The 19,187-nt window shown below is 43.8% G+C and overlaps 1 protein-coding gene across 1 annotated transcript; it reads right to left on the minus strand.

Annotated features, from left to right (window-relative positions):
• Positions 1-8,935: 8,935 nt before the first annotated feature.
• On the minus strand, positions 8,936-18,170 carry LOC308176406 (uncharacterized protein). Its single transcript, XM_080552064.1, has 11 exons — positions 17,786-18,170; positions 16,265-16,399; positions 15,580-15,704; positions 15,206-15,274; positions 14,178-14,291; positions 13,782-13,897; positions 13,185-13,240; positions 11,683-11,735; positions 10,926-11,053; positions 10,575-10,731; positions 8,936-9,468 (listed from the first exon to the last, which is right to left on the minus strand). The coding sequence occupies exons 1-11, from the start codon at positions 17,987-17,989 to the stop codon at positions 9,366-9,368; spliced, it is 1,260 nt and encodes a 419-aa protein (XP_080408190.1). The 5' UTR covers positions 17,990-18,170; the 3' UTR covers positions 8,936-9,365.
• Between the last annotated feature and the right edge of the window lie 1,017 nt (positions 18,171-19,187).

The raw sequence follows: 19,187 nt of genomic DNA on the forward strand, positions 1-19,187 counted from the left end.
CCATGTAAACATAGATAGAATATGGATATTGGTGACCATTTCAAACTGAGTTTGGGCTACGGTTTGAAACTTGAACTGCCTGCAAAAGGCCCAGAGAAAAGGTGGGGAGGAGCTCAGCTTTCTCTCACCACAGGCCTCAGACCAAGACAGAGGCCTTTTGAAAGGCCCAGCAACCATTTTTGCCTTTGGCCAGCCTTTTTAATCATAAAGTTTCATCAGACAATGCCACAAGGACAGCAGACCTCCACCCCTCGAGTTTGAAAGAGGAATAAAATAAACCTTTACCTCCTGTAACGCTTATTTCACCAAATCCCTGTCGGCTGTCGTAAGCAGGGCATAAATCTCCATAGCTAATACCTTTGAATATTCTTCCCTGGAAATCTTTTTGCTCGTTTCCTTTACCGAAAATGGAAACAGATCTCTGAAAGATAAACACGGTGTGTGAGAGCGTGGGCTCGGCGCACACGCAGGCCCCAGGGAGCGGTGTCGCGGGGCTCGGTGCTCAGCACCAACTTCCTCAGATCACGGCCCTGTGGAGCCTTCACAAGGGCAGAGGCCCCCCAAAGATCTGGGCTTCGAACAATGAATGCCTTAAGTGTGGTTTTCGACTTTTTTTTTTCCTGATTTGTGGACCATTAAAAGCGTTCCAGCAGGGATACAGGATACCCTTTAAAATATGGAGATTTCTGTGTAGCATATGTGAACTCTTCTTTCTTTCTCCCCTTTCATGGAGCCCCAGGGAGCTGCTGAAAATGCTGGCCCTGGGAGATCAAACAAGCTCAGGCTCTGTGAATCAGACAGGGGAAACAAATTCAAGAGACAAGACCCTACCGGAAACACCCTCCGGAGTTGTTCGAAAAGACAAATTGGAAGTGCAGGTCCCAGCTGGCCAAAGGGGGAGAGACAGCAAAACCATCCTGAACTCGTGGAAGGAGAAGGCCGCAACCTGAAGGAATGCTTTTCTGTGGGACCGCATTGCCAGCAGTGACTGTGCAGTGACAACTGCTGACATGGAAGGCAATGAACACATCTGGGTGCTTTCCCGCTCCTGCACAAGTTCGTCCATCCACTTGCACAAAATTATCCGAGGTCCTTGCTCCTCAGTCGGTGCGAGCTGATGAAGTGCCACAGACACCATGAGAAACAGCTGAACAATCACAGCAAACAGTACTTAAACAAATGTACCGTATACATGTGAGCAAGAAAGGATTTAAATTTAAAAAAATAATAAAATAATAAAAATCAGAAAGTCTTCAAATAATGCTTTGATATTTTTTCCTTGAGAAAAAACCTACTTCCAGAACTTCCCTCTTCCAGTCCTCTTAGTCAGTGGAGCCAGGGCACAGCAAAGCTCTGAGCTACACTAAGTTTCTATCAGTAACTCCTGCATATTAGAGCAAAATGAGTGTCCTAAGAGTTCAGCCCAGACTGGTCCTGGTGAAGGACACTCAGCACAAGCTGGAACAATGGAAGAACCAGATGTTTCAGTCAGACGAAGTCCATGAACCCAATTAGCATCCACTTGCCCTGTCACAGCAGAAACATTTGCTGTTTACTTGGCTTGTCCATGGGAAACCACCAAGTTTTGAAGGAAGAGATGATAAATGTAAATGCAGAGCTGAAGTATTCCTGTGAACATCATCTCATGCCTGCTTGTGTCCAGAGCTCTTTTGCATTTTGCATCCTTTGCCACTTTGTCCTGCTAGTGATGATCAGGAAATGTTTATATCATTACTATCAAGCTGTAATCCTTCCAAAAATACTTTAATAATTGTCAGTGCTTCATTGCACATCACCCTTGCAGAGTAGCACATAGCACTTCCATTATCCTACGGGGCATGTGATGAATATTTTCTCTCTGAGGCAAATGTAACAACATGGAAATAATGTTTAAGGAACATTTTATCCACAGTTCATTAAGATGAGGGATAATTGAGCTAATCATCACTCATTTCAGTACTTCTCCATTCTTTCCAGAGTACCGGATCATCCAGGAGCAAGTTGCTGTACTAAATGCCAACTGCAGCTTGAGCTGATCCAGCCATCACTATGAAACCCAAACACAGTAGTGATTTGAAGGAAAAAAACCTTGGTATTACCATCAGGGTGTATTCAAAGTGGACATTCGAAATGGGGGATTATTCATAACCATTGGGCTCTCCACAGTCCAAGACAATAATTTCCCATCCAGGACATGCAATACAACCTCTGCAAAAATAGTTTGATCATGACACATGTCCCACCCCAGAACATGTAAAGGCTGCTGTAGGTCTGGGCAGAGCTCACCAGAGGCCACGAGGGCCCACAGGGAAGCTGCGACGAAAGGAAAGTAAACTCTTGGGTTAACTTCTAAAGAATGCTGCTATAGAATTGGCTAGACGGTTTCTTCTCTAGAGTTTTCCCATGGGTAAAATGCAGACCATAGCTCTTCCTTCCCATGAAAGGCACTTTGATCTCCTTTGATGAAATGCTTTATGTATTTTGGGAGTTAGTGTAATTGGCTCTGATGGCTCAAGGCTCTTCCTCATCCCCAAAACTCCTTTGTGTCGGTATTTGTTCTGAAAGCCTCACACAGCACATGGCTGCTCTAAGTGCACACCAGATCAAGAGCAGTGTATTTATGGCTTTGGGAAAATCTCATTATAGATCATTTAAAATATTATGAAAAGTGTTTTGTGTGGCTGTCTTGTCTTCATGCGAGTCAAACCCCATGTAGTCACAAGGCTGCCTGACATGTACAATTAGCCAACCTCCGCATGAACACCAGAGTAACTTGTCATGCAAATGACAAATGGATTCTGTGTGTAGTTGTCAGGCATTTTTCACCTGGGGACTTTCTTAGGTCTGGGCCTCTGTACCAGGAACTCCTGTACTTCATAAAAGGAACCGGGCTGTCCCCCATATCCAGAGACAGAGGCTCACCAGGGGGTTGTGAGACCCTTCACAGTCCCAGCTTCAGAAAAATGCCTTTTTCAGTTTCTGCCTAAATTTCTTCCCACTCAGGCTTGCTGCATTTCCACCATGAACACGTGGCAGCAAATCGCGCTGTTAGTCCTATTGACCAGATATCCCACAAACAGCTGCAGAAGGACCCAGTCATGTCTAATGTGACTTATCCTTTGGTATTTGAACTAAACAATGCGTCACCCCTTCTGTCAGCCCAGCAGCAAGGCAATACTGGGTCTCCCACGAGGAGAACACCATCAGGAGAGCAGAACATTTCTCGTCAGAACTGAGATGCACAGATAAGTCTTACATCTGCATCGATGCCAAGCAACTCCGATTTTCTCACCTCTCTGTGAGTTACGACATTTATTCACAACTGTTGTTTTGGTGTGGAGAGTGTGGTAAACAAGGCTGTATCTGAAAAGTCACTCATTTTGTTAATCTAATAGAGGAAGCAAAACATTCCTGGCATTATGGTTTTATCAGCTTATAAACATGTGGTAGAAGCCTACATGCCTTAGAATAACAGCAGAAACAAGACTGGGAAAGGAAACATTGAGCTCTGGATGCTTTGGTAAAGACAACCAGCAGCACAGCACATCGTGTAACCTCAGAGCGTTTCCCACTCCTCATCTCTGCAAAATACGATTAAATATTCCTAAAATTTAGGGGCCCCTAATTAATTTTTTTTTGAATTCCTTATCAACTGATTATCCAGCCTTTACTTGAACGAATTTCCCATGCTTCATCCCAAAGGAAGGGTTAGAAAGTTAATCAAAATGTATTAAGTGTGCATAATTTGGGCCATTTTGCAGACGGAAAAAAAGGATCTTTTCCAAGGAAAACGTTTCACAGAACCAGCAGCAAATATCTAATGCCTAATTTTTTTGAATGCAGCAGAATGCAACATTTTTTGAATGTTGACTGAAGAGAACTGTTCACACACTTAAACGCATTCACGTTTGAAACAAACCAACAAATGAACAAAAAAACACCTAAATATTTTAACTTTTATTGACTGCAGAAAATAAAAATACATCATTATCTCCTTGCTTGGTACCGTGCCTTCAGCTGTGACATTGTTCACGGGTGCTCCTGCCCCAGCTGCTCAGCCCTGTGCTTTTTGGGTAGCTAGATATTTTATCTTCCTGGAGCTGGGCTTAAGGCATATCGAGATGTGTTGTTCCTGGCCCTTCAAGGTGCAAGCAAGATGAGACCAAAGGCTTTCATCCTTCTCCCATCCTTTTCATCCTTTCATGCCTCCTGACACATGGAAATTTGCTGGGTTCGGTGAAGCAGGGCTTGCTCAAATGACAGTCATGTGAGGGTTGAAACCAAGGTAGCATCTGTGCTGAGGTTTATTAGCTTATAAAAGTGATGTTCCCTCCTATCTGAGACTGAGAGGTTTGGGAAATTACAGGTCTCTTCTTCATAGCACCCAAGGTTACCTCTCACTTCATCCCAGGTCTAGGAGAAACTCATTTGTATGGTGTTCATTGGTATTCAAGTCACTCATGTAGTAGCAGGAATTTTTATATTTTTTAATGTATAATTTAACATTTATAATTTTGTTAATTTCCAAAAAAATCTTAAATTATGGTTTGGGTTGCTGAGTTTAAATTGGTCTTTTCTTAAAAGACAGGATCAAGAGTCCAAGAAATAACAAAGAATTTGAAAGTCTCAATTTTTGGTGGTGAATGGCACCACCTTAAAACTACCGGAATTAGCTTATGCTGTCTTCTCCTTGTGTGGGTGTTTTTTTCACCAGTGCTGGAGTTCCTGCTTTGGCAGAGATTGGCCAAGATCCCCTTTCAGCCCTGTTTTGAAGAGTTGAACTTTACAGGGATATGGGCGGCTATTTATACTTGCAATTGAAAACTTCTAATTAACAATTTATAAAGCCAGTTTTACGGAGTGAGCTCTCTGCGTGCCACAGAAGGTTCCTCCATAGTCATGAGACCACAAAGGCCATAAATTTACGATGTATTTTAGAAAAAATAAAAGACAAACAGATGACAATAAAGGGAAAAAAAAGGAAAGAAAAAAAGCGAAAAAAAAAAGCTTTCAAGACTAAAGGCTGGGTGGGAAAACTAAGGCCAGCTCTCAAGCAGAAGGGAAAAAAGGAGGGCAAAAAGTTAGTCGTGATGGAGCCTGGATATGCTGGAGATGCCTATGAATGTGGAAACCAGAGTCACTTGGTCACATGCAAAAGAAATCTCCACCTTTTTGAGCCTCTCCAGATGGCAAGTCATTCTGCAGAGGCAAAACTTCACCCCAGGGCTGGCACAGCATGGGCTGCAACCATCCCTTCTCTTCTGTCAACATCGTCTTGCTCAAATCACATCCAACGGGCGTCCGTCTGCAGACCCCAGTTCTGACACCTCTCCCAAGTGGGTGGCATTGCTCCAGAAGTCCCTCACCAGGCTCAGATGTCACAGGGGATGTGACAAGAGCCTCAGCCATGAACCAGCCCCAGGTTTATCCTGCACGGGGCCATTTCTGAGTTGCTCTGACCAAAGCGTTTGGGGTCATCCCTCAAGACGTGCTGTCCCACATGCAGCTACCGAGCAATATATAAGAGGACACTCCAGAAGAGCGCGGCACTCCTACTTTCCACTCGATATCTTTCCTGGAAAACACGATAAATATGTGAGCGAAGCTGCTGGGACATGTCAGATAAGCATCTCCACCCCCTGCTGCGGATTAAGGAAAAGAAAAAAAAAAAAAAGCCATTCACTGCTCAGCATATTTGGAAAGTCTCTTGTACACAGAGCAGACACCTCCAGACGTCTCCATCGGTGACGTTATTTATAAGTGGACCAAACAGCTTGTTAGGCTAATTGCTCCTGGAGGGATTTAACTCTATTGAGAAGGCCTGAACAGGGCTCAACTGTTCCAGAGCATTAGCTGCCACTCCTCCCTTTGATTTACATCACTCGTAAAATTTTATGGCCAGATTAGAATGAACTTCACTTGCACTGTGTTTTTAGGAAGGTTTTTGTGCCGAATAAAAGCAAAAATCAATGCTGTAACTAATTACAACCTCAACCAGGAAAGGAAAATCCCTCCAATGGAGGGGGGGGACTACCCCAAAAACCCCCAGAACAGATGCCTTTGGAGGCCCTGCTTCGGACACCTGAGCTCTTAGTCTAAGCATGTTAGGAAAGCAGCAATAATAAAAAAAGCCACAATTTAGGGAAGAGCAATTTTGGACAGAGAAAGACCAATGTGGCTTTTTATGGTAAACAAGAGGGAGCACAAGGGTTCCAGTAAATAGGAGAAGGGAGTGGGTGGTTATCAGTCACTTAGTCTGGAATGTCTTTGAGTCATTTGGCTGCTGAGCTCATTTTTATGGAGGGAAAAGTCTACTTTTGAAATAATTGGTTGCTTTGCGGAGATAATTTGGCCATAGTATGCATTTTTTTTGATAGATTATGGAACTCCCTGGGCTTCAGTTAATCAGTCACCTTGCTTCACCAACTGTAAAGCTAGGACATAAATCCAAACAAAAAAAATAACTTTTTCTCTTCTTTCTTTTTACCAGTGAAATACAGCATCGCTGCAAATGGCCTTTATATCTATGCATACATGAAAGGCTGCAAAAAGGAAGGAGAATAAATAAGCCTAGTAAAATATTTACCATTCTAGACATCAGTAGCCAGGGCCAGATTGATGGGAAATGCTTAGTTTGGGGCTGACAGCCTCTAAATGACCTCGTTACAAGTGTCTCAGTCTTGAAATTTAACGTGCACACAAGCTCCAGAGGGACGTGCAAGCATTTTGTGCAAGGATTTTGCCGTGTCAGGCACTGGCCCATTGACAGCAGCAGGAATTACAGGTGCTCGGTTCCTCCCAGATGTGCAAAATGCAGATGCTGGAGACCAGCTCATCCCAACAACGCTCCAGCTGCCCCCCTTCGTGCCGGACGAGAGCAGATCGTATGCTACATTTCACTTCTGGCCAGGATTTTCCTCCATTTACTGCTTTTTTGCTCAAAATTAATGCTTTTGGGCTGCAGAAGCATTTCCCAAGATGGATTTTTCCACCAAGAAAGGAGCCACAAGAGAAGGACCACTTCATACGGTCAAAGCGTGGGGCTTGGTAGATTTATTTTAAAATAAGTTCTTCCATGTGTCCTGGACACAAGCTCACTATAAACTAATTTGAAATCCATGGAGAAAACCCCCAACAGTCAATTTTTCAGTCCTTCAAGCTGAAATACCTTACCAGTAGTTCATCACCTGGCAAATAAACCTGCCAGCTGAAAACTTTATTAATCATTTTCTGTACCCTACTTGAACTTTTCTAAACTGAACTCGGGAGTACTCTAATTCTCCATCCGCTGGTACCAAAAGAAACAAGTAAAAAGCACGTAAGGAGAGGAGTGAAGGCATCCTCCTCCTCCTCTACTTCCTCCACTGCTGGAACAGAAACTTCAGAGATGATATTCTGGGGGAGATAACTGCCAAGTGTCCCACGGTATTCCTAGACGTAGCCCAATTACTGCAAGTTAGAAAGCCAATACCTTGCTTGATGAGATGGATTTTAAGTTTTTGACCTGGACGGGGAAATTTTTTACATCAATTTCTCCAATTATGACTCCAGCGTAACAATTCACAATTTTTCTCATTATCTACGTTCGCTGAGAGAAGCACACCTCAAAAGACCTTGCTTGATTATGTGCCTATATATCTTCTTCTAAATTTTAATATTTTAATCTAAAAAGAAAAAAAAAAAAAAGAAAAAAAAGGAGAGATGATAAAAATTCCACAGAAAAAGTAGCAGATGTTCCTGAGATCATAGCAAAACAAAGCCACATACTTAGTAGGAACAAATTGTGATGTACAACATTGTTATTTTTCTAACCTTTCTAAAATTACCTATTTGACTGATTTCTTATGTGTAAAAAGAGGCATAAGGCCTTTGCTTCTGTCAAAGTACCATTGTCTCGAATAATTTAGAAGCTCTCTGTTTCAGTGCAATGAGGCTTCCAGCACACAGACAGATTTAAGACACCTTTAAATTTGTGCAAGACTCCCAAGAATGTGTTTCTTAATACCACTGTAACCAAAGATGTATTTATCGGAGAAGTCCGGCTAAGATCCAAAGCTCTGAATCAATGCCTGTCCCAAAAGAGACGCAGTCATAAGGCTGCTTCACGCACACAGCCGATGGCTCGGGGGGCAAGGAGGGGCTCCATGGCCAAATCTGTGTGGGGTGCAGCTCTCGGCCACCAGTTCCACCAGTATAGCACCACAGCCTTGAGAAACTGCTAACTGGGAGGGCTGTATAAATGACAAAAGCCATATTTGCCCAAAGCTGGCAATAACAAAGCTTTGTTCAATAACACATCCCAGATTTGAAATCGTGGCTGTGGTATACATAGGCTCAATGATTTTACATTCCAGCACTGGACACCTCTTCTGCTATAACATTGCTGTAGCAATAAGTGCAAAATCTCTTTTCAAAAAGGAGAAAGTCTTCTTAAAGTCTATTTAAATCTCCCTCAGTGTTAACAGAAGCAGATATTAAAATATGTATGTAATGTATATGTACATGTATAAAATATATGTATATAATCTTCCATGTAACTATTTTCTGTTTTGATGTATTATAAGTAAGCTTAATTTGCAGTACATAATGGCAAGATGTAACTGGGTAGAGAATGGACTGTAGTTTACTTTGGCCAGTGGCTAACATGGACGTTGTGATGAATATGGCATCTAAGTTCAAGTGAATGATGAGAAATTCAGCTTGTTATTGTAATTGAACTACCAGACCCTGGCTTCCCTTCAGACAAGGGAAAATGTGTTTGTATCACTTATTTCATTAGCCTGTACATAAACGCTTTTCCTAGAGGACACCTCATTTAGATGCATTTTCTCCTAGTTCTTCAACTTCTCATGCAGTTATAGACAAGACTGTCAAATCAGTGTAGTTTCCTGTAAAAGCTTATGCCCATGTTTTAATGACTGTAACAACCAGAGAGTTCAGAAAGACAGAGCTTTTATTTCAAAAACAAATCTGAAAGGACAGAGGAACTGCTATGTGGGTGAGAGTTCCATGTAGCCCCATGTCCTGGTCTTCACAGTGGGGAGCAGATCGCAGTTCAGGAAAAATACCAAAAGACAGAGCATAGAGCAATCCTTCCTTGTGCAAACTTTCTGCAGTCAGCTGTTCAGAAATTTCCTCTAAATCTCCTCCAGACCACCACGGTTAGCAACCACTAAGAGATCCACAAGTAAAAATGTATCTTATTTTTCTCCAAATCCTCTCACAAATTCTTTTTCTCCAAATCCTTCCACACCCTTGACCTCCTGTGACTTTGAGTCCCATACTCAAAACTGTGCATTTTGCAGGAAATAGCATTTCTTGAAAGCTGCTGCCTGTTAATACCGCTGGGACAAGCTTGCAAAAGCTCACGGAGGAGAGCCGTCGCTCACAGGGCGCTGGGAGGAAAGGTTGGGTCCGTTGGCTTTGGAACCGAGCTGCAAATTCGGAACCAGCTGGGCGGCTTCATCCCTGCAGGAAGAGCAGAGATGCTGAGCTGGCATCCTGCAGCGATGGGGTAGAACCAGATCCCCCCTCTCGCCCTTTGTATTTTCTGACATGGTTTTGATTTGGAAGTAGATATGAGATAGGTGACTAGGCAGATTTTGTCAGTATTGTCAAATTAAGCCTGCCTGGGGTAGGTGTAGAAATCTCCAGGACAGTCTGGACTTAGAGAGCGTGCCTTGTTTAAGTTGTACCCAAGACTTTCCATGCTGGGTCATCTCCTCCACAATGCAGCATTTAACAGCCCATGAAGGGAGTGAAACAGATACCTGGCAGCATCTACAGGCCAAGGTTTTCAAGTTCAGTCAGTGTGCATTTTGGGGCTTAGTGGCCTATTTTATGTGCTTTAGAAGTGTCTGCTTTTCAGAAGGAGCTGAGCTCTCAATTTTCTGAAAGTCATCCATGGCATCTGCTCTGACAGCCAATTATCGGTGTTTATTTTAAAAGGCACTCTAAACGTAAACAAGCAAACTTGTCTTTTTTATGAGAGAAAAGACTCAACAGGGAAAAGGCTCCAGTAAAAGATGGAGGTAATTGTGGCAGGAGAAACAGCAACTCACTGAAAAGCATGTATTTTGTCGATATAACCCTCTCCCCTAGAAGAGGCATTCCTGTATTGATTTTCTGAACATTTATCTGTTGTTCTCTAGCCTGACACATACTTGTGTGAGCAAACTTCACCCCATAAATGGTTAGCCTGCTGTTTCGGGTAGAGAACTCATTCTATTTAAAATGTGAAAGATTGCCTAAACAAGATGCTCTCCAGAGTAAAACATCCACTCACAATATAAACCTATATGGAGACCTATATAAATACCCACATAAACCTATATAACAAACAGCTGAACAAGTGCCTATGGTTTGTTTGCATGCACAAAGTGCTTGCACAATCATTCTTTTTCAAATAAGGTATTTTTCAAATTAATAAACACATTAAGCATTAAATAAACATTTCTTTACACAAAATAAAAAATCTGTGCATGTACACTTCAACTATGTATGGAGCTGTAGCCACATGGGTCAATAGAAGAGGATGGGAATTCTCTACCTCTTCTTGCCCATCATTATTTTACCTGTAATAAAATTCAGCCAAGCCCCAGCCTTGCGTTAACCCGTTCAGCTGGAAATCTGCAATGCACTCATGGAAAACGCCACTTCCAGTCAGGCCATTATACACCACAGGGCAAGCTTGCTTGTCCAGCCTCGCAGAAACATCAAAGTATTTGCCACCTTTGGTAAGAGTAAAAAGGGAAGAGTGTCTTCAGTCTTCAGTCATATTTAATCTACAAAAATTACAAGATCTACTATTTCTACTTATGGTTCTCTTCTGATGCTTTAGTAAAGAGCAATACTTTTCCTCTCTGCTTTGTAAATTGCCTAAGATCTTTGACCAAGGCATATTTTCAGAACCGCATTTAGCTTACCAGCAGTAAAACTGACTCTGTATTCATCCCTGATAACACCATCATCAGCCATCTCGGCCAGCGAGGCGTTGGACCACTCAATCCCGGCCTTCCTCCCATCAGGGAAAAAAACATAACCTACAGTAAGGCTGAAGGGGAAAGAAATGGAGCAGAGCTAAAGTTCAATCAAAGCTCAAATGGACCAGCACGCTGGCCTTCCAGGGGAGCTCAACATCAAGCATGGCCTTCACCCTGACCAGCAGCAGGAATACATAAAAATGGTTATATTTTGGGATCTTGTGAAGGCTGAGTAGGGGATGCCATGCATGCAGAAAAGGAGATGAGGAGCGCAGGATGGATTGTGAAGTGGGAAGGGTGGACAGGCAGGTCACTTGGTCCCACTTGGTCACAGAGCTGAAGGGCCAGGAATGCAGGGATTTAAGCTCTCCACCCTTCCCAGAAGCATAACATTAGGCTGAAAAATAGCTGGAAGCGCTCGATTTGTAGCTCTAAATCATCTTGACAGTAAGACAGACAGCTGCATCAGCCAAACAATAATTGAGTGGAAAGGAAGCAATCAGAGGTAAAAGCTGTCCTTCTAACTAATTGCAAATGGAAAACTCGGCAGAGGGAGTGGAAGGCATGAAAAAAAGGGTGTGGATGGAAATCTGGCTACGCAGGTTTAAAGCAAGAATGTGCATAAAGTTATCTTGCAGAGCAACTTCTGTCACCTTTGAGATGCATGTTTTCATCCGTGTAAACTTCCTTGGTTACTTACTTAGTTGTGGTAGCTGGCATATTTATAACTGTTAAATGTGCTGCAGTCCCATCCTGAAAGACAGCAATAAAGAAAAAGCAGCCTGATTTGTATGGATCATATGCTGACTTGACTAAGAAGACACTGGATACAACTCAGATTACGCAGGGTGCTATTACTTGATACTTTTAAATCTTCTCAGTACATCTTCCATGAAAATCTGGCTGCAAATGAAAGTCCAAGAATACAAACCAGACACATTAAGGACAAATTAAGGACAGTAATGCAATTAAAAGTCCACAGAAGGCAGACATAAAAGGAGGGAAAAAATACGTGCAGAGATCTCAGCTAGCTGCATTCAGAACTGCTGGGCAGCCTCTCAAAATTGGCCCTGCTTTGACCAGACACCTCTTCTAACCTTACTATTCTATGCCTCAGAGCAGTATGCAGGAAAAAAAAGTTAAATAAGAAGGAGCTGGAATCTCATGGTTTTATTCATTTCTATTCCGTCCTTGAGTCTGAATCCCTCCATGCTCTGCTGGAGCTGCTTGAAGGCAAGTCTAAGCCTATGCTGCCATGTTACAAATGTACACATACTCCAAACTTCAATCAGTGATTAATTCCTTTTTAACAAACAGTCAGATGGCTTTTAATTAGGAGGGGAAAAGCAACAGCCATTTTGAGTCCTGAATAACTATAAAGAAAAAGGAGAGGTTAATGACCGATTAGGCACACCACAGCACAAATCCAGAGTCTTATTACAAGGTACACAGGCCTAAGTTCAATCACATCAGTGACTGGATCTGCACGTATGTGGGATTTTCCAAGGTGTGTTTTTCTCTTGGCCAACATATACCCAGGAAAGATTTTTTCTTCTGCCTTCTGTATTAACTTCTGTAATGCTGCCTCTAACAGTGAGTTTAGACTTCTTTACACCTGCACTGGTGAAGGAAATGCCTTTTCAGAAGCATCTGCTCGGGTTTCATGCCAGCTTGTATTGCCAGGGTTCAGAATTTCCCCAGGCTGTGCTCCCAGCGGCCACTCCTCCAGCACAGCCACAACGGCAAAGCAGGGAATTAGAGCTGAGCACAGGCAGAAATATTTGCTGACTGTTGTCATAAGGGCTTAAGATGCTTACAAATATCTCAGGCTCTCAGTTACTGTGAATCAGCACTGCATTACCTCCACTGAGCCCTGGGTATCTGCAGCAGGAGAGAATCTGTCCTGTAAAGCTGCCTTTTTTTTTTTTTTTTCCTAAAAAAGCCAAACCAAACAGTTTCAAATTGCCAAAACAATTCTTGGTTCAACCCATGTAGCAAAATCTCATTTTTTACACACCTGGCTCTGCTTTTGAGAGGTGCTTGCAACATTAATACGTGATAATGAGAGCACCAGTTAGCACTGCTGATTGCACACCATGGGTGATCCCAATGCCTTATGTCAGGATACTCAACTATGACTGGTATGTTCAGAAACACCTCCAATGCCATGGTTAAATAGCATGTTGGCATGTTAATACCTACCTCAAAACGTGCCAAAATCATAACATAACGGTAAATCTCAGACCAGTTCCGGACACCTGCAAAGAAGAACAAAGTCACCGACCCTCAAGTTTGCCATTGCTGGAAAACATGAAGCAATATACCTGAATTAACATTAACTTTGGATAAAAAAGTCCTCCACTAGCTGATAACATGCTAAGCATATGCACGTCCCCAAAACAGCAATGGAATTGTTCCTCTTTTTCCGTTAATTCAAGGTCACTAGAATTGAAAGGGGAGCAGAGTAACGTGCCAAGTCAGACTGGCAACAGGTTTACCTATTGACCAAAACTAGGAAAATGTCACCAAAAATACTTCAATATCTCCAAGTGTGTCAGTGCCTTTGCAGCAGCTCAGGAGGCTTGAATGAACCAAATTCCCTCCATTGCAAATCTCTACGTTCATCTGACCCAGCTGACAAATGACATTTAGCCATCAAAATGGAATTTCCTGTGAAATGTCTTTATTTATGCCTCTTTGTGAAACTGGCTATTTCTAAAGACAATCTTTAGCCTGACTGTCCTAGCAGTAACAGCAGTAAAGGCTGCTGAGCAAGGGAATTGTTTCTGCTGCTGTTACCATAAGAGTGGCTCCGAATGCCTTTGAGGGAAAGGTCAGTTTTCTCATGATTTTCTATTTCAATTTCTCCAACAGACTGGCCCCACTGCTCATGTCGGAAATGTTGTTCCCTTTGTCTAGAAGAAAGAAAACAGTGAATTGACACAGGCAAAATCAAAAAAGCTGCTGGTAAGGAGGCCACAGTGATGATCTGTTGGATTTACATCCCAAAATGAAGGAGAGATTTCAAGAGCATCTGGATCACAGCTATGCCAGATTCTACACATTAGCAACCACTTTCACATTTCCCAGTTATAGTACAAAATGCCTGTTACCTGTAACAACAGAGGCCAGACCCTCAAGAGGTCTGTAGATTAATTACTACTAACCCCAGAAGACCTTACTCTTGCCTCTCACTTTTTGACCCTTTTGAAAAACTCAATGGTCCATGGTTCCTGGGCAAAAGCACGGGCAAATGTGCTGGGGTGACTGTCGACACTGAAGTTGAAGACTTCTGTGAAGTTCTCCCAGCTAGGAAAAGAAGGGAAAAACCAAAAGCCATTATTAGCTTGCAGGCCGCACAAGGCCAAGTTGTGCACTTGCTACTCTGACCATGGTGACCATTGCACGTTATTGTGTTAGGAAATTTCTGATTTATGTAATTTTTAGTGTTTCATTAGTTTTCAAGAAAACAAATGAAAGGAAACAGAGCATGGAAATGATGGCCTGTAGAACAGCACAGCAAGGATCCACAGATTACCAAGGAAGGGAAGCTGGAAGGGCAGAGCTTCAAGCAAAAGGATAAAGATGCTGTTTTCTCTCATGTGGTCTGTTCAGAGGTACACGTGCAGCACTGTGCCAGAAATGCTGAGCTACTTTGATAGCAAATCATTTTTAATCAGACAACTAGAGTCCACAAAGCAGGTAGAATTTGCATTGCTGGGAAGTGATGGCAGAACAAGAAAGCAGAGGCAAGGGTTTACTTTGTGCACATGACACTTTGAAAACAGTAACTATGTGGAAAAGAGAAACAAAACCACAAAGAAATATTTCTGAATAAAGAATGTGGTTTGGAGCTCTCTTTCTTATGTACTGTTCCCTAGTTGTGTGAACAGAGCCCCTATGGAAATGTATGCTAGAATCATTCCATGACTGTTAATTGCTCACATTTTATTTCTATTAATAGGAAAAATGCAGGAAACAATGCCGGACAACAGCACCAATGTATTTTGGGACTATAGCACTCTGTAGAAGCTCTAAAATCCTTTTAAAGCAGTTTCTCCAAATAAAAATACACCAGACATTGAAGTCTTTGGTGTGATAACTTCCTAAATAACAAATAGTGAGGTTACCACTTTGCAGTCAGTTTGGTTTCATTTCCTGAAGAACCAAACCTCTAACCACAAACCTCCTATACATCCCAAAGCAAAGTGAAATGCTCTTACTGAAAAGAGAATTTAACTGGTACAAGTTCTCCTTCTTCTTCACTCCACTGCTGTCGGTAGGGACCTTTTCTGTAAGACAAAGCACTATAATTTTGTAATATCCCTAAAGAGAAAAATGTTCCTTACGCATTTGATAATGGAATCAACAAGACACTGCAGAAGAATGATGTCATTGTGTGCTAAGGTAGAATAGTAATCCCCTATTACAACCCAACACTGGCTGTAGATATTACCAGCTGTATTTTCATTGCATAGAAAGCATCGTGTGCTATTGTTACCAAGTTGCATTTGGTTCAAGTTGGTTAATTAAATTTTCAGGTAGTGTTCACAAAGCCTTGGTCTTCTGTGTATGAAACGATAAAGTGCTGTAGTACCTAAGTAATCCATCGAAGCTTATTTTCCAGCGTGCTTGGAGCTCTAAGTACTCAATAGTGAGCCCTCCTCCACTCCAAATCTCTTCAGATTCGTCACTCACCATCATGTTTGGATGTTGTGGGTGCTAAAAAGACATTTCAGGGAAAACATTTGTGTAAGTCATATGTGGGGATGCAACACGGGTGAATTCGTCTCTGATAGTCCTCTGCAGGAGGAACATATGATTGAATTGGCTTTTCAGTTCTGCCTGCTTTCTGGTAACCACATATTGGAAAAGGAAAATTCTATCTAAAACACCAGAGTTATCAGATAGCATGTTATTGCTTCAAATGATACAACTGAATTACTTGTGTGGAGGGAGGCCACTGTAAAAGCCCAGCTCCTTATGCCAGTGACTCTGTCAAACTTACATCCAAGCAGATACAGGGCTCAGGGCCTGTTTTTCTGCCAGTGACTGCTGCTGTTATCTCTGGAAGGGAACTCCAGAGACAGGCTTTATGAAGCAAGACAAGACCAAGCATCACTTGTAACATCAGTGCCTTTAGTCACAGCACCAATGTTTTACTGCTAGGATGTTAATGTAGTGAAGATGCAGAGCACATTAATTTTTGCTCGGGCCCCTAACACAAGTTCAAGATAGGAGTTAAGCACTGCTTTTGAATGTCAGCCCACTCCACCACTTACTTCAAACTCTCCTATTCCATCTACCCTCAGGAACAGCCACATCTCACAGATCCCGTGAGGACGTTTGGCAAGGCGAGCAATCACAAAGGTCTTGTTGGTCTCCACAAAGCCCGTGAAGTAAACCGAATCGAACGCCTAGGGAAAGGAAATGGACTTCAGCTCCAGCTGGAGGCAGGAAGGGAGGGGGAGAAGACGAGTAATTCTTTGTTTTCCATGTTTCTTTTTAGGAGCTGAATTTTACTTTCACTTTCTCTATCTAATACCACACCGTTCATTGACCCAAAAGCTTTATCCCTTTCTTCTTTGCCCATTTCCTCATCAGGACCAACACGGAAAGCAGAGAGGGAGCAGGTGAGAAGCAGTTTTAGAGAGGGACCATAATTATTGCATGATAGCCACAGACAAAGTGAACTATTACTGAGAAGTAAGATGACTATTCTGCAATGGGATGTTCCTTCAACCAAAATCCTTACAAAATGTGTCCTAAAAAAGACTGTCTGTGAAAAGGGAATTGAGGCCCAAATATGCTGCTCCCCCATCCAGCTCCAAATTGAATACAGGACAACTTATATTTACAGGAAACATACAACTAAAAATGAAAAAGAAAGGAAAAGAGAGCAAGCCATAGAAAACCTAGCACTTCACTACCATGATTACCACTTGGGCTATGGACAGAAGTCCACAACTTCAAATTCAGATGTGTATTTTAACGTATATGTGCGGAACACAAAGTGAACTTTCCCAAGCTGGAACGTGGAAATTAAGATTTATGTATGCATGTTTGGGCATGGATAAAGTTCTGCTTCCGAAAATTTATCCATCACAAGATGCCAAAAATACTAAAACCTGATGATTATAGTCCTTATGCACACAGGTAAGGGGGTATTTTGACAGCACAGAGTGAGCCTACTGGATGCCAGAGGGATCATTTCTGGAAGGTTTTTCCGGATCATTTTTTGGCCTGTCTTGTAAATGTTGCTCCAGGTCAAAAAACGATCTGGAAAAAACTTCCTTCTGGAAGGTTTCCTTTCTGGAAAAAAACTGCAAGGGACAGTCAAAATGAAATGCCCACCGTGCCCTCCCAGGGATGTGTCGAGCGGAGAAGAAGGATGTGGGTGAGGCGGTGAGGGATGCCCAGCATCAGGATGCAGGGGCTGGGGGCTCCTGGGGGTGCAGGTCCTAGAGGTGCTGGGGTGCAGGGGACGCAGAGGGGTGCAGGGGACGCAGAGGGGTGCGGGTCCTGCACACAGCGTTCCTAGGGGTGTGTGTCGAGGGGGAATGGGAGTTCTGGGGGTATGTGCATCCATGGGGATGGAGGGGATGGTGGTGCTGGGGATGGGGTTGCAGCGGGATAGGGGTGCTGGGGAGATGGGGTGCCAAGGAAAGGGAGTGCCAGGGAAAGGGGTGCCAGGCAAAAGGGTGCCAGGGAAGGGGGTGCCAGGGAAAGGGGTGCCAAGGAAAGGGGTGCCAGGGAAGGGGGTGACAGTGAAAGGAGTGCCAGGGGCGCTGCAGGACACTCACATGAGGGTCAGGCCAGAGCAGGCGCGGCCTGCGGGGCTCCTCGGTCCCTCCGGCGACCACCCGCTGCCGCCAAGCTCCGTGGAAGAGCAGGAGCCCGGCCAGAGCCCAGCGCTTCAGCGGGACCCGAGCTCCGGGGCCGGCCGCCCTCAGCGCCCCGAGCAGCGCCAGCAGCGCGGCCGCCAGCAGCGCCAGCAGCGCCGGCATCGCGGGGCCGGCCTGGGGGGGTCCCGAGCCGGGCCGGGGGGGGGTCCAAGAGCCGGGATGAGGGGGCTCAGAGCCGGGATGGGGGTCCCGGAGCCGGGATGAGGGGCTCGGAGCCGGGCTGGGAGCCGCAACAGGGCCTCGCCCGCAGGGGCAGCGCCGGCTCCGGCTGCCGCCAAACCCCGCCTCGGAGCCGGCGCTGAGGGCGCTTTCGTCGGCTCGGCCCTACGGCTGAAGGTTGAGGCCGTTCCCGGCCCCTGGGTCGGGATATCAGCGGCTGGTTTGGGGTTTCTGGACCGGTTTCGCTCGGCTTTCAGCTTCTGTGGGTGCTCGTTGCCAGCTCCAGGCGATGGGCATGGAAAAGGCTTGGCAGCGCTCTCTGGACAAGCCACGAGCAAGACTGGCAGCAGGCAGCGTTTCAGCCTCCTTCGCAGGTGCCATTTCTGGAAGCCGTATTTTTGATGGCTTTTGGCAGGCTGCACAATAGGTCCCTTTATTCCCCCTCTCATTTCCCTGCTCTGCATTAAATCCAGTCTCTGGAAAGGTTGAAGTGCAGATGCTCTTGCTTTGGAGAAAGATGGGGCTCACTGCTTCCACGCTTTCATTTTCTGAGTGTCTGGGCTCTGCTAGTCCTACAGATTTCTCATTGGGATTATACAGTTTTTAGGGAACTGCAGTGCATTTCCTCTGCCCCTATGTTCATGTTTCTATCCTTCAAAAGTCTTTAGTGGCTTAATGTTCATTTTATCTTCTTAAAAAGCTTCCTTACTTCTACGCAGTTCCCTTTTTCTGAGACTGGGCACAACAGCAAATTATTGCTTTATTGCTATCATCAGGCATCAAGAGTAGAAGGGCAGGAACTAAAACGCAGAAGGCACCAGCGACAACAAGGTTCAGAAATTTATTTCGGTAAATCGCCATCGCTTCAGTTAATATTCAAGGAGCAAGTGTTAAAGTTAACCACACAACAGTAGGCAGAGAGCCAGAGAGGAAAAAAAAAAAAAAAAGAAAAAAAAAAGATTATTTTCTTGTTTCAGATTGTGCCACAGAGGGACAGAAAACAGTCACAAAATAGGAGATGTGTCACAATGTTATCACTCTGTACCTGCAACAGAGTAGATAATAGTTCAAAACAGAGAAAGGCTGCAAGGGAACGGATTATGAAAAACAGCTTTTATTTTTAGTTAAAATGTAAATAAAA

This window comes from Anser brachyrhynchus (genome assembly GCF_964034855.1).
Source record: "Anser brachyrhynchus genome assembly, chromosome: 12".
Lineage (NCBI taxonomy): Eukaryota > Metazoa > Chordata > Aves > Anseriformes > Anatidae > Anser > Anser brachyrhynchus.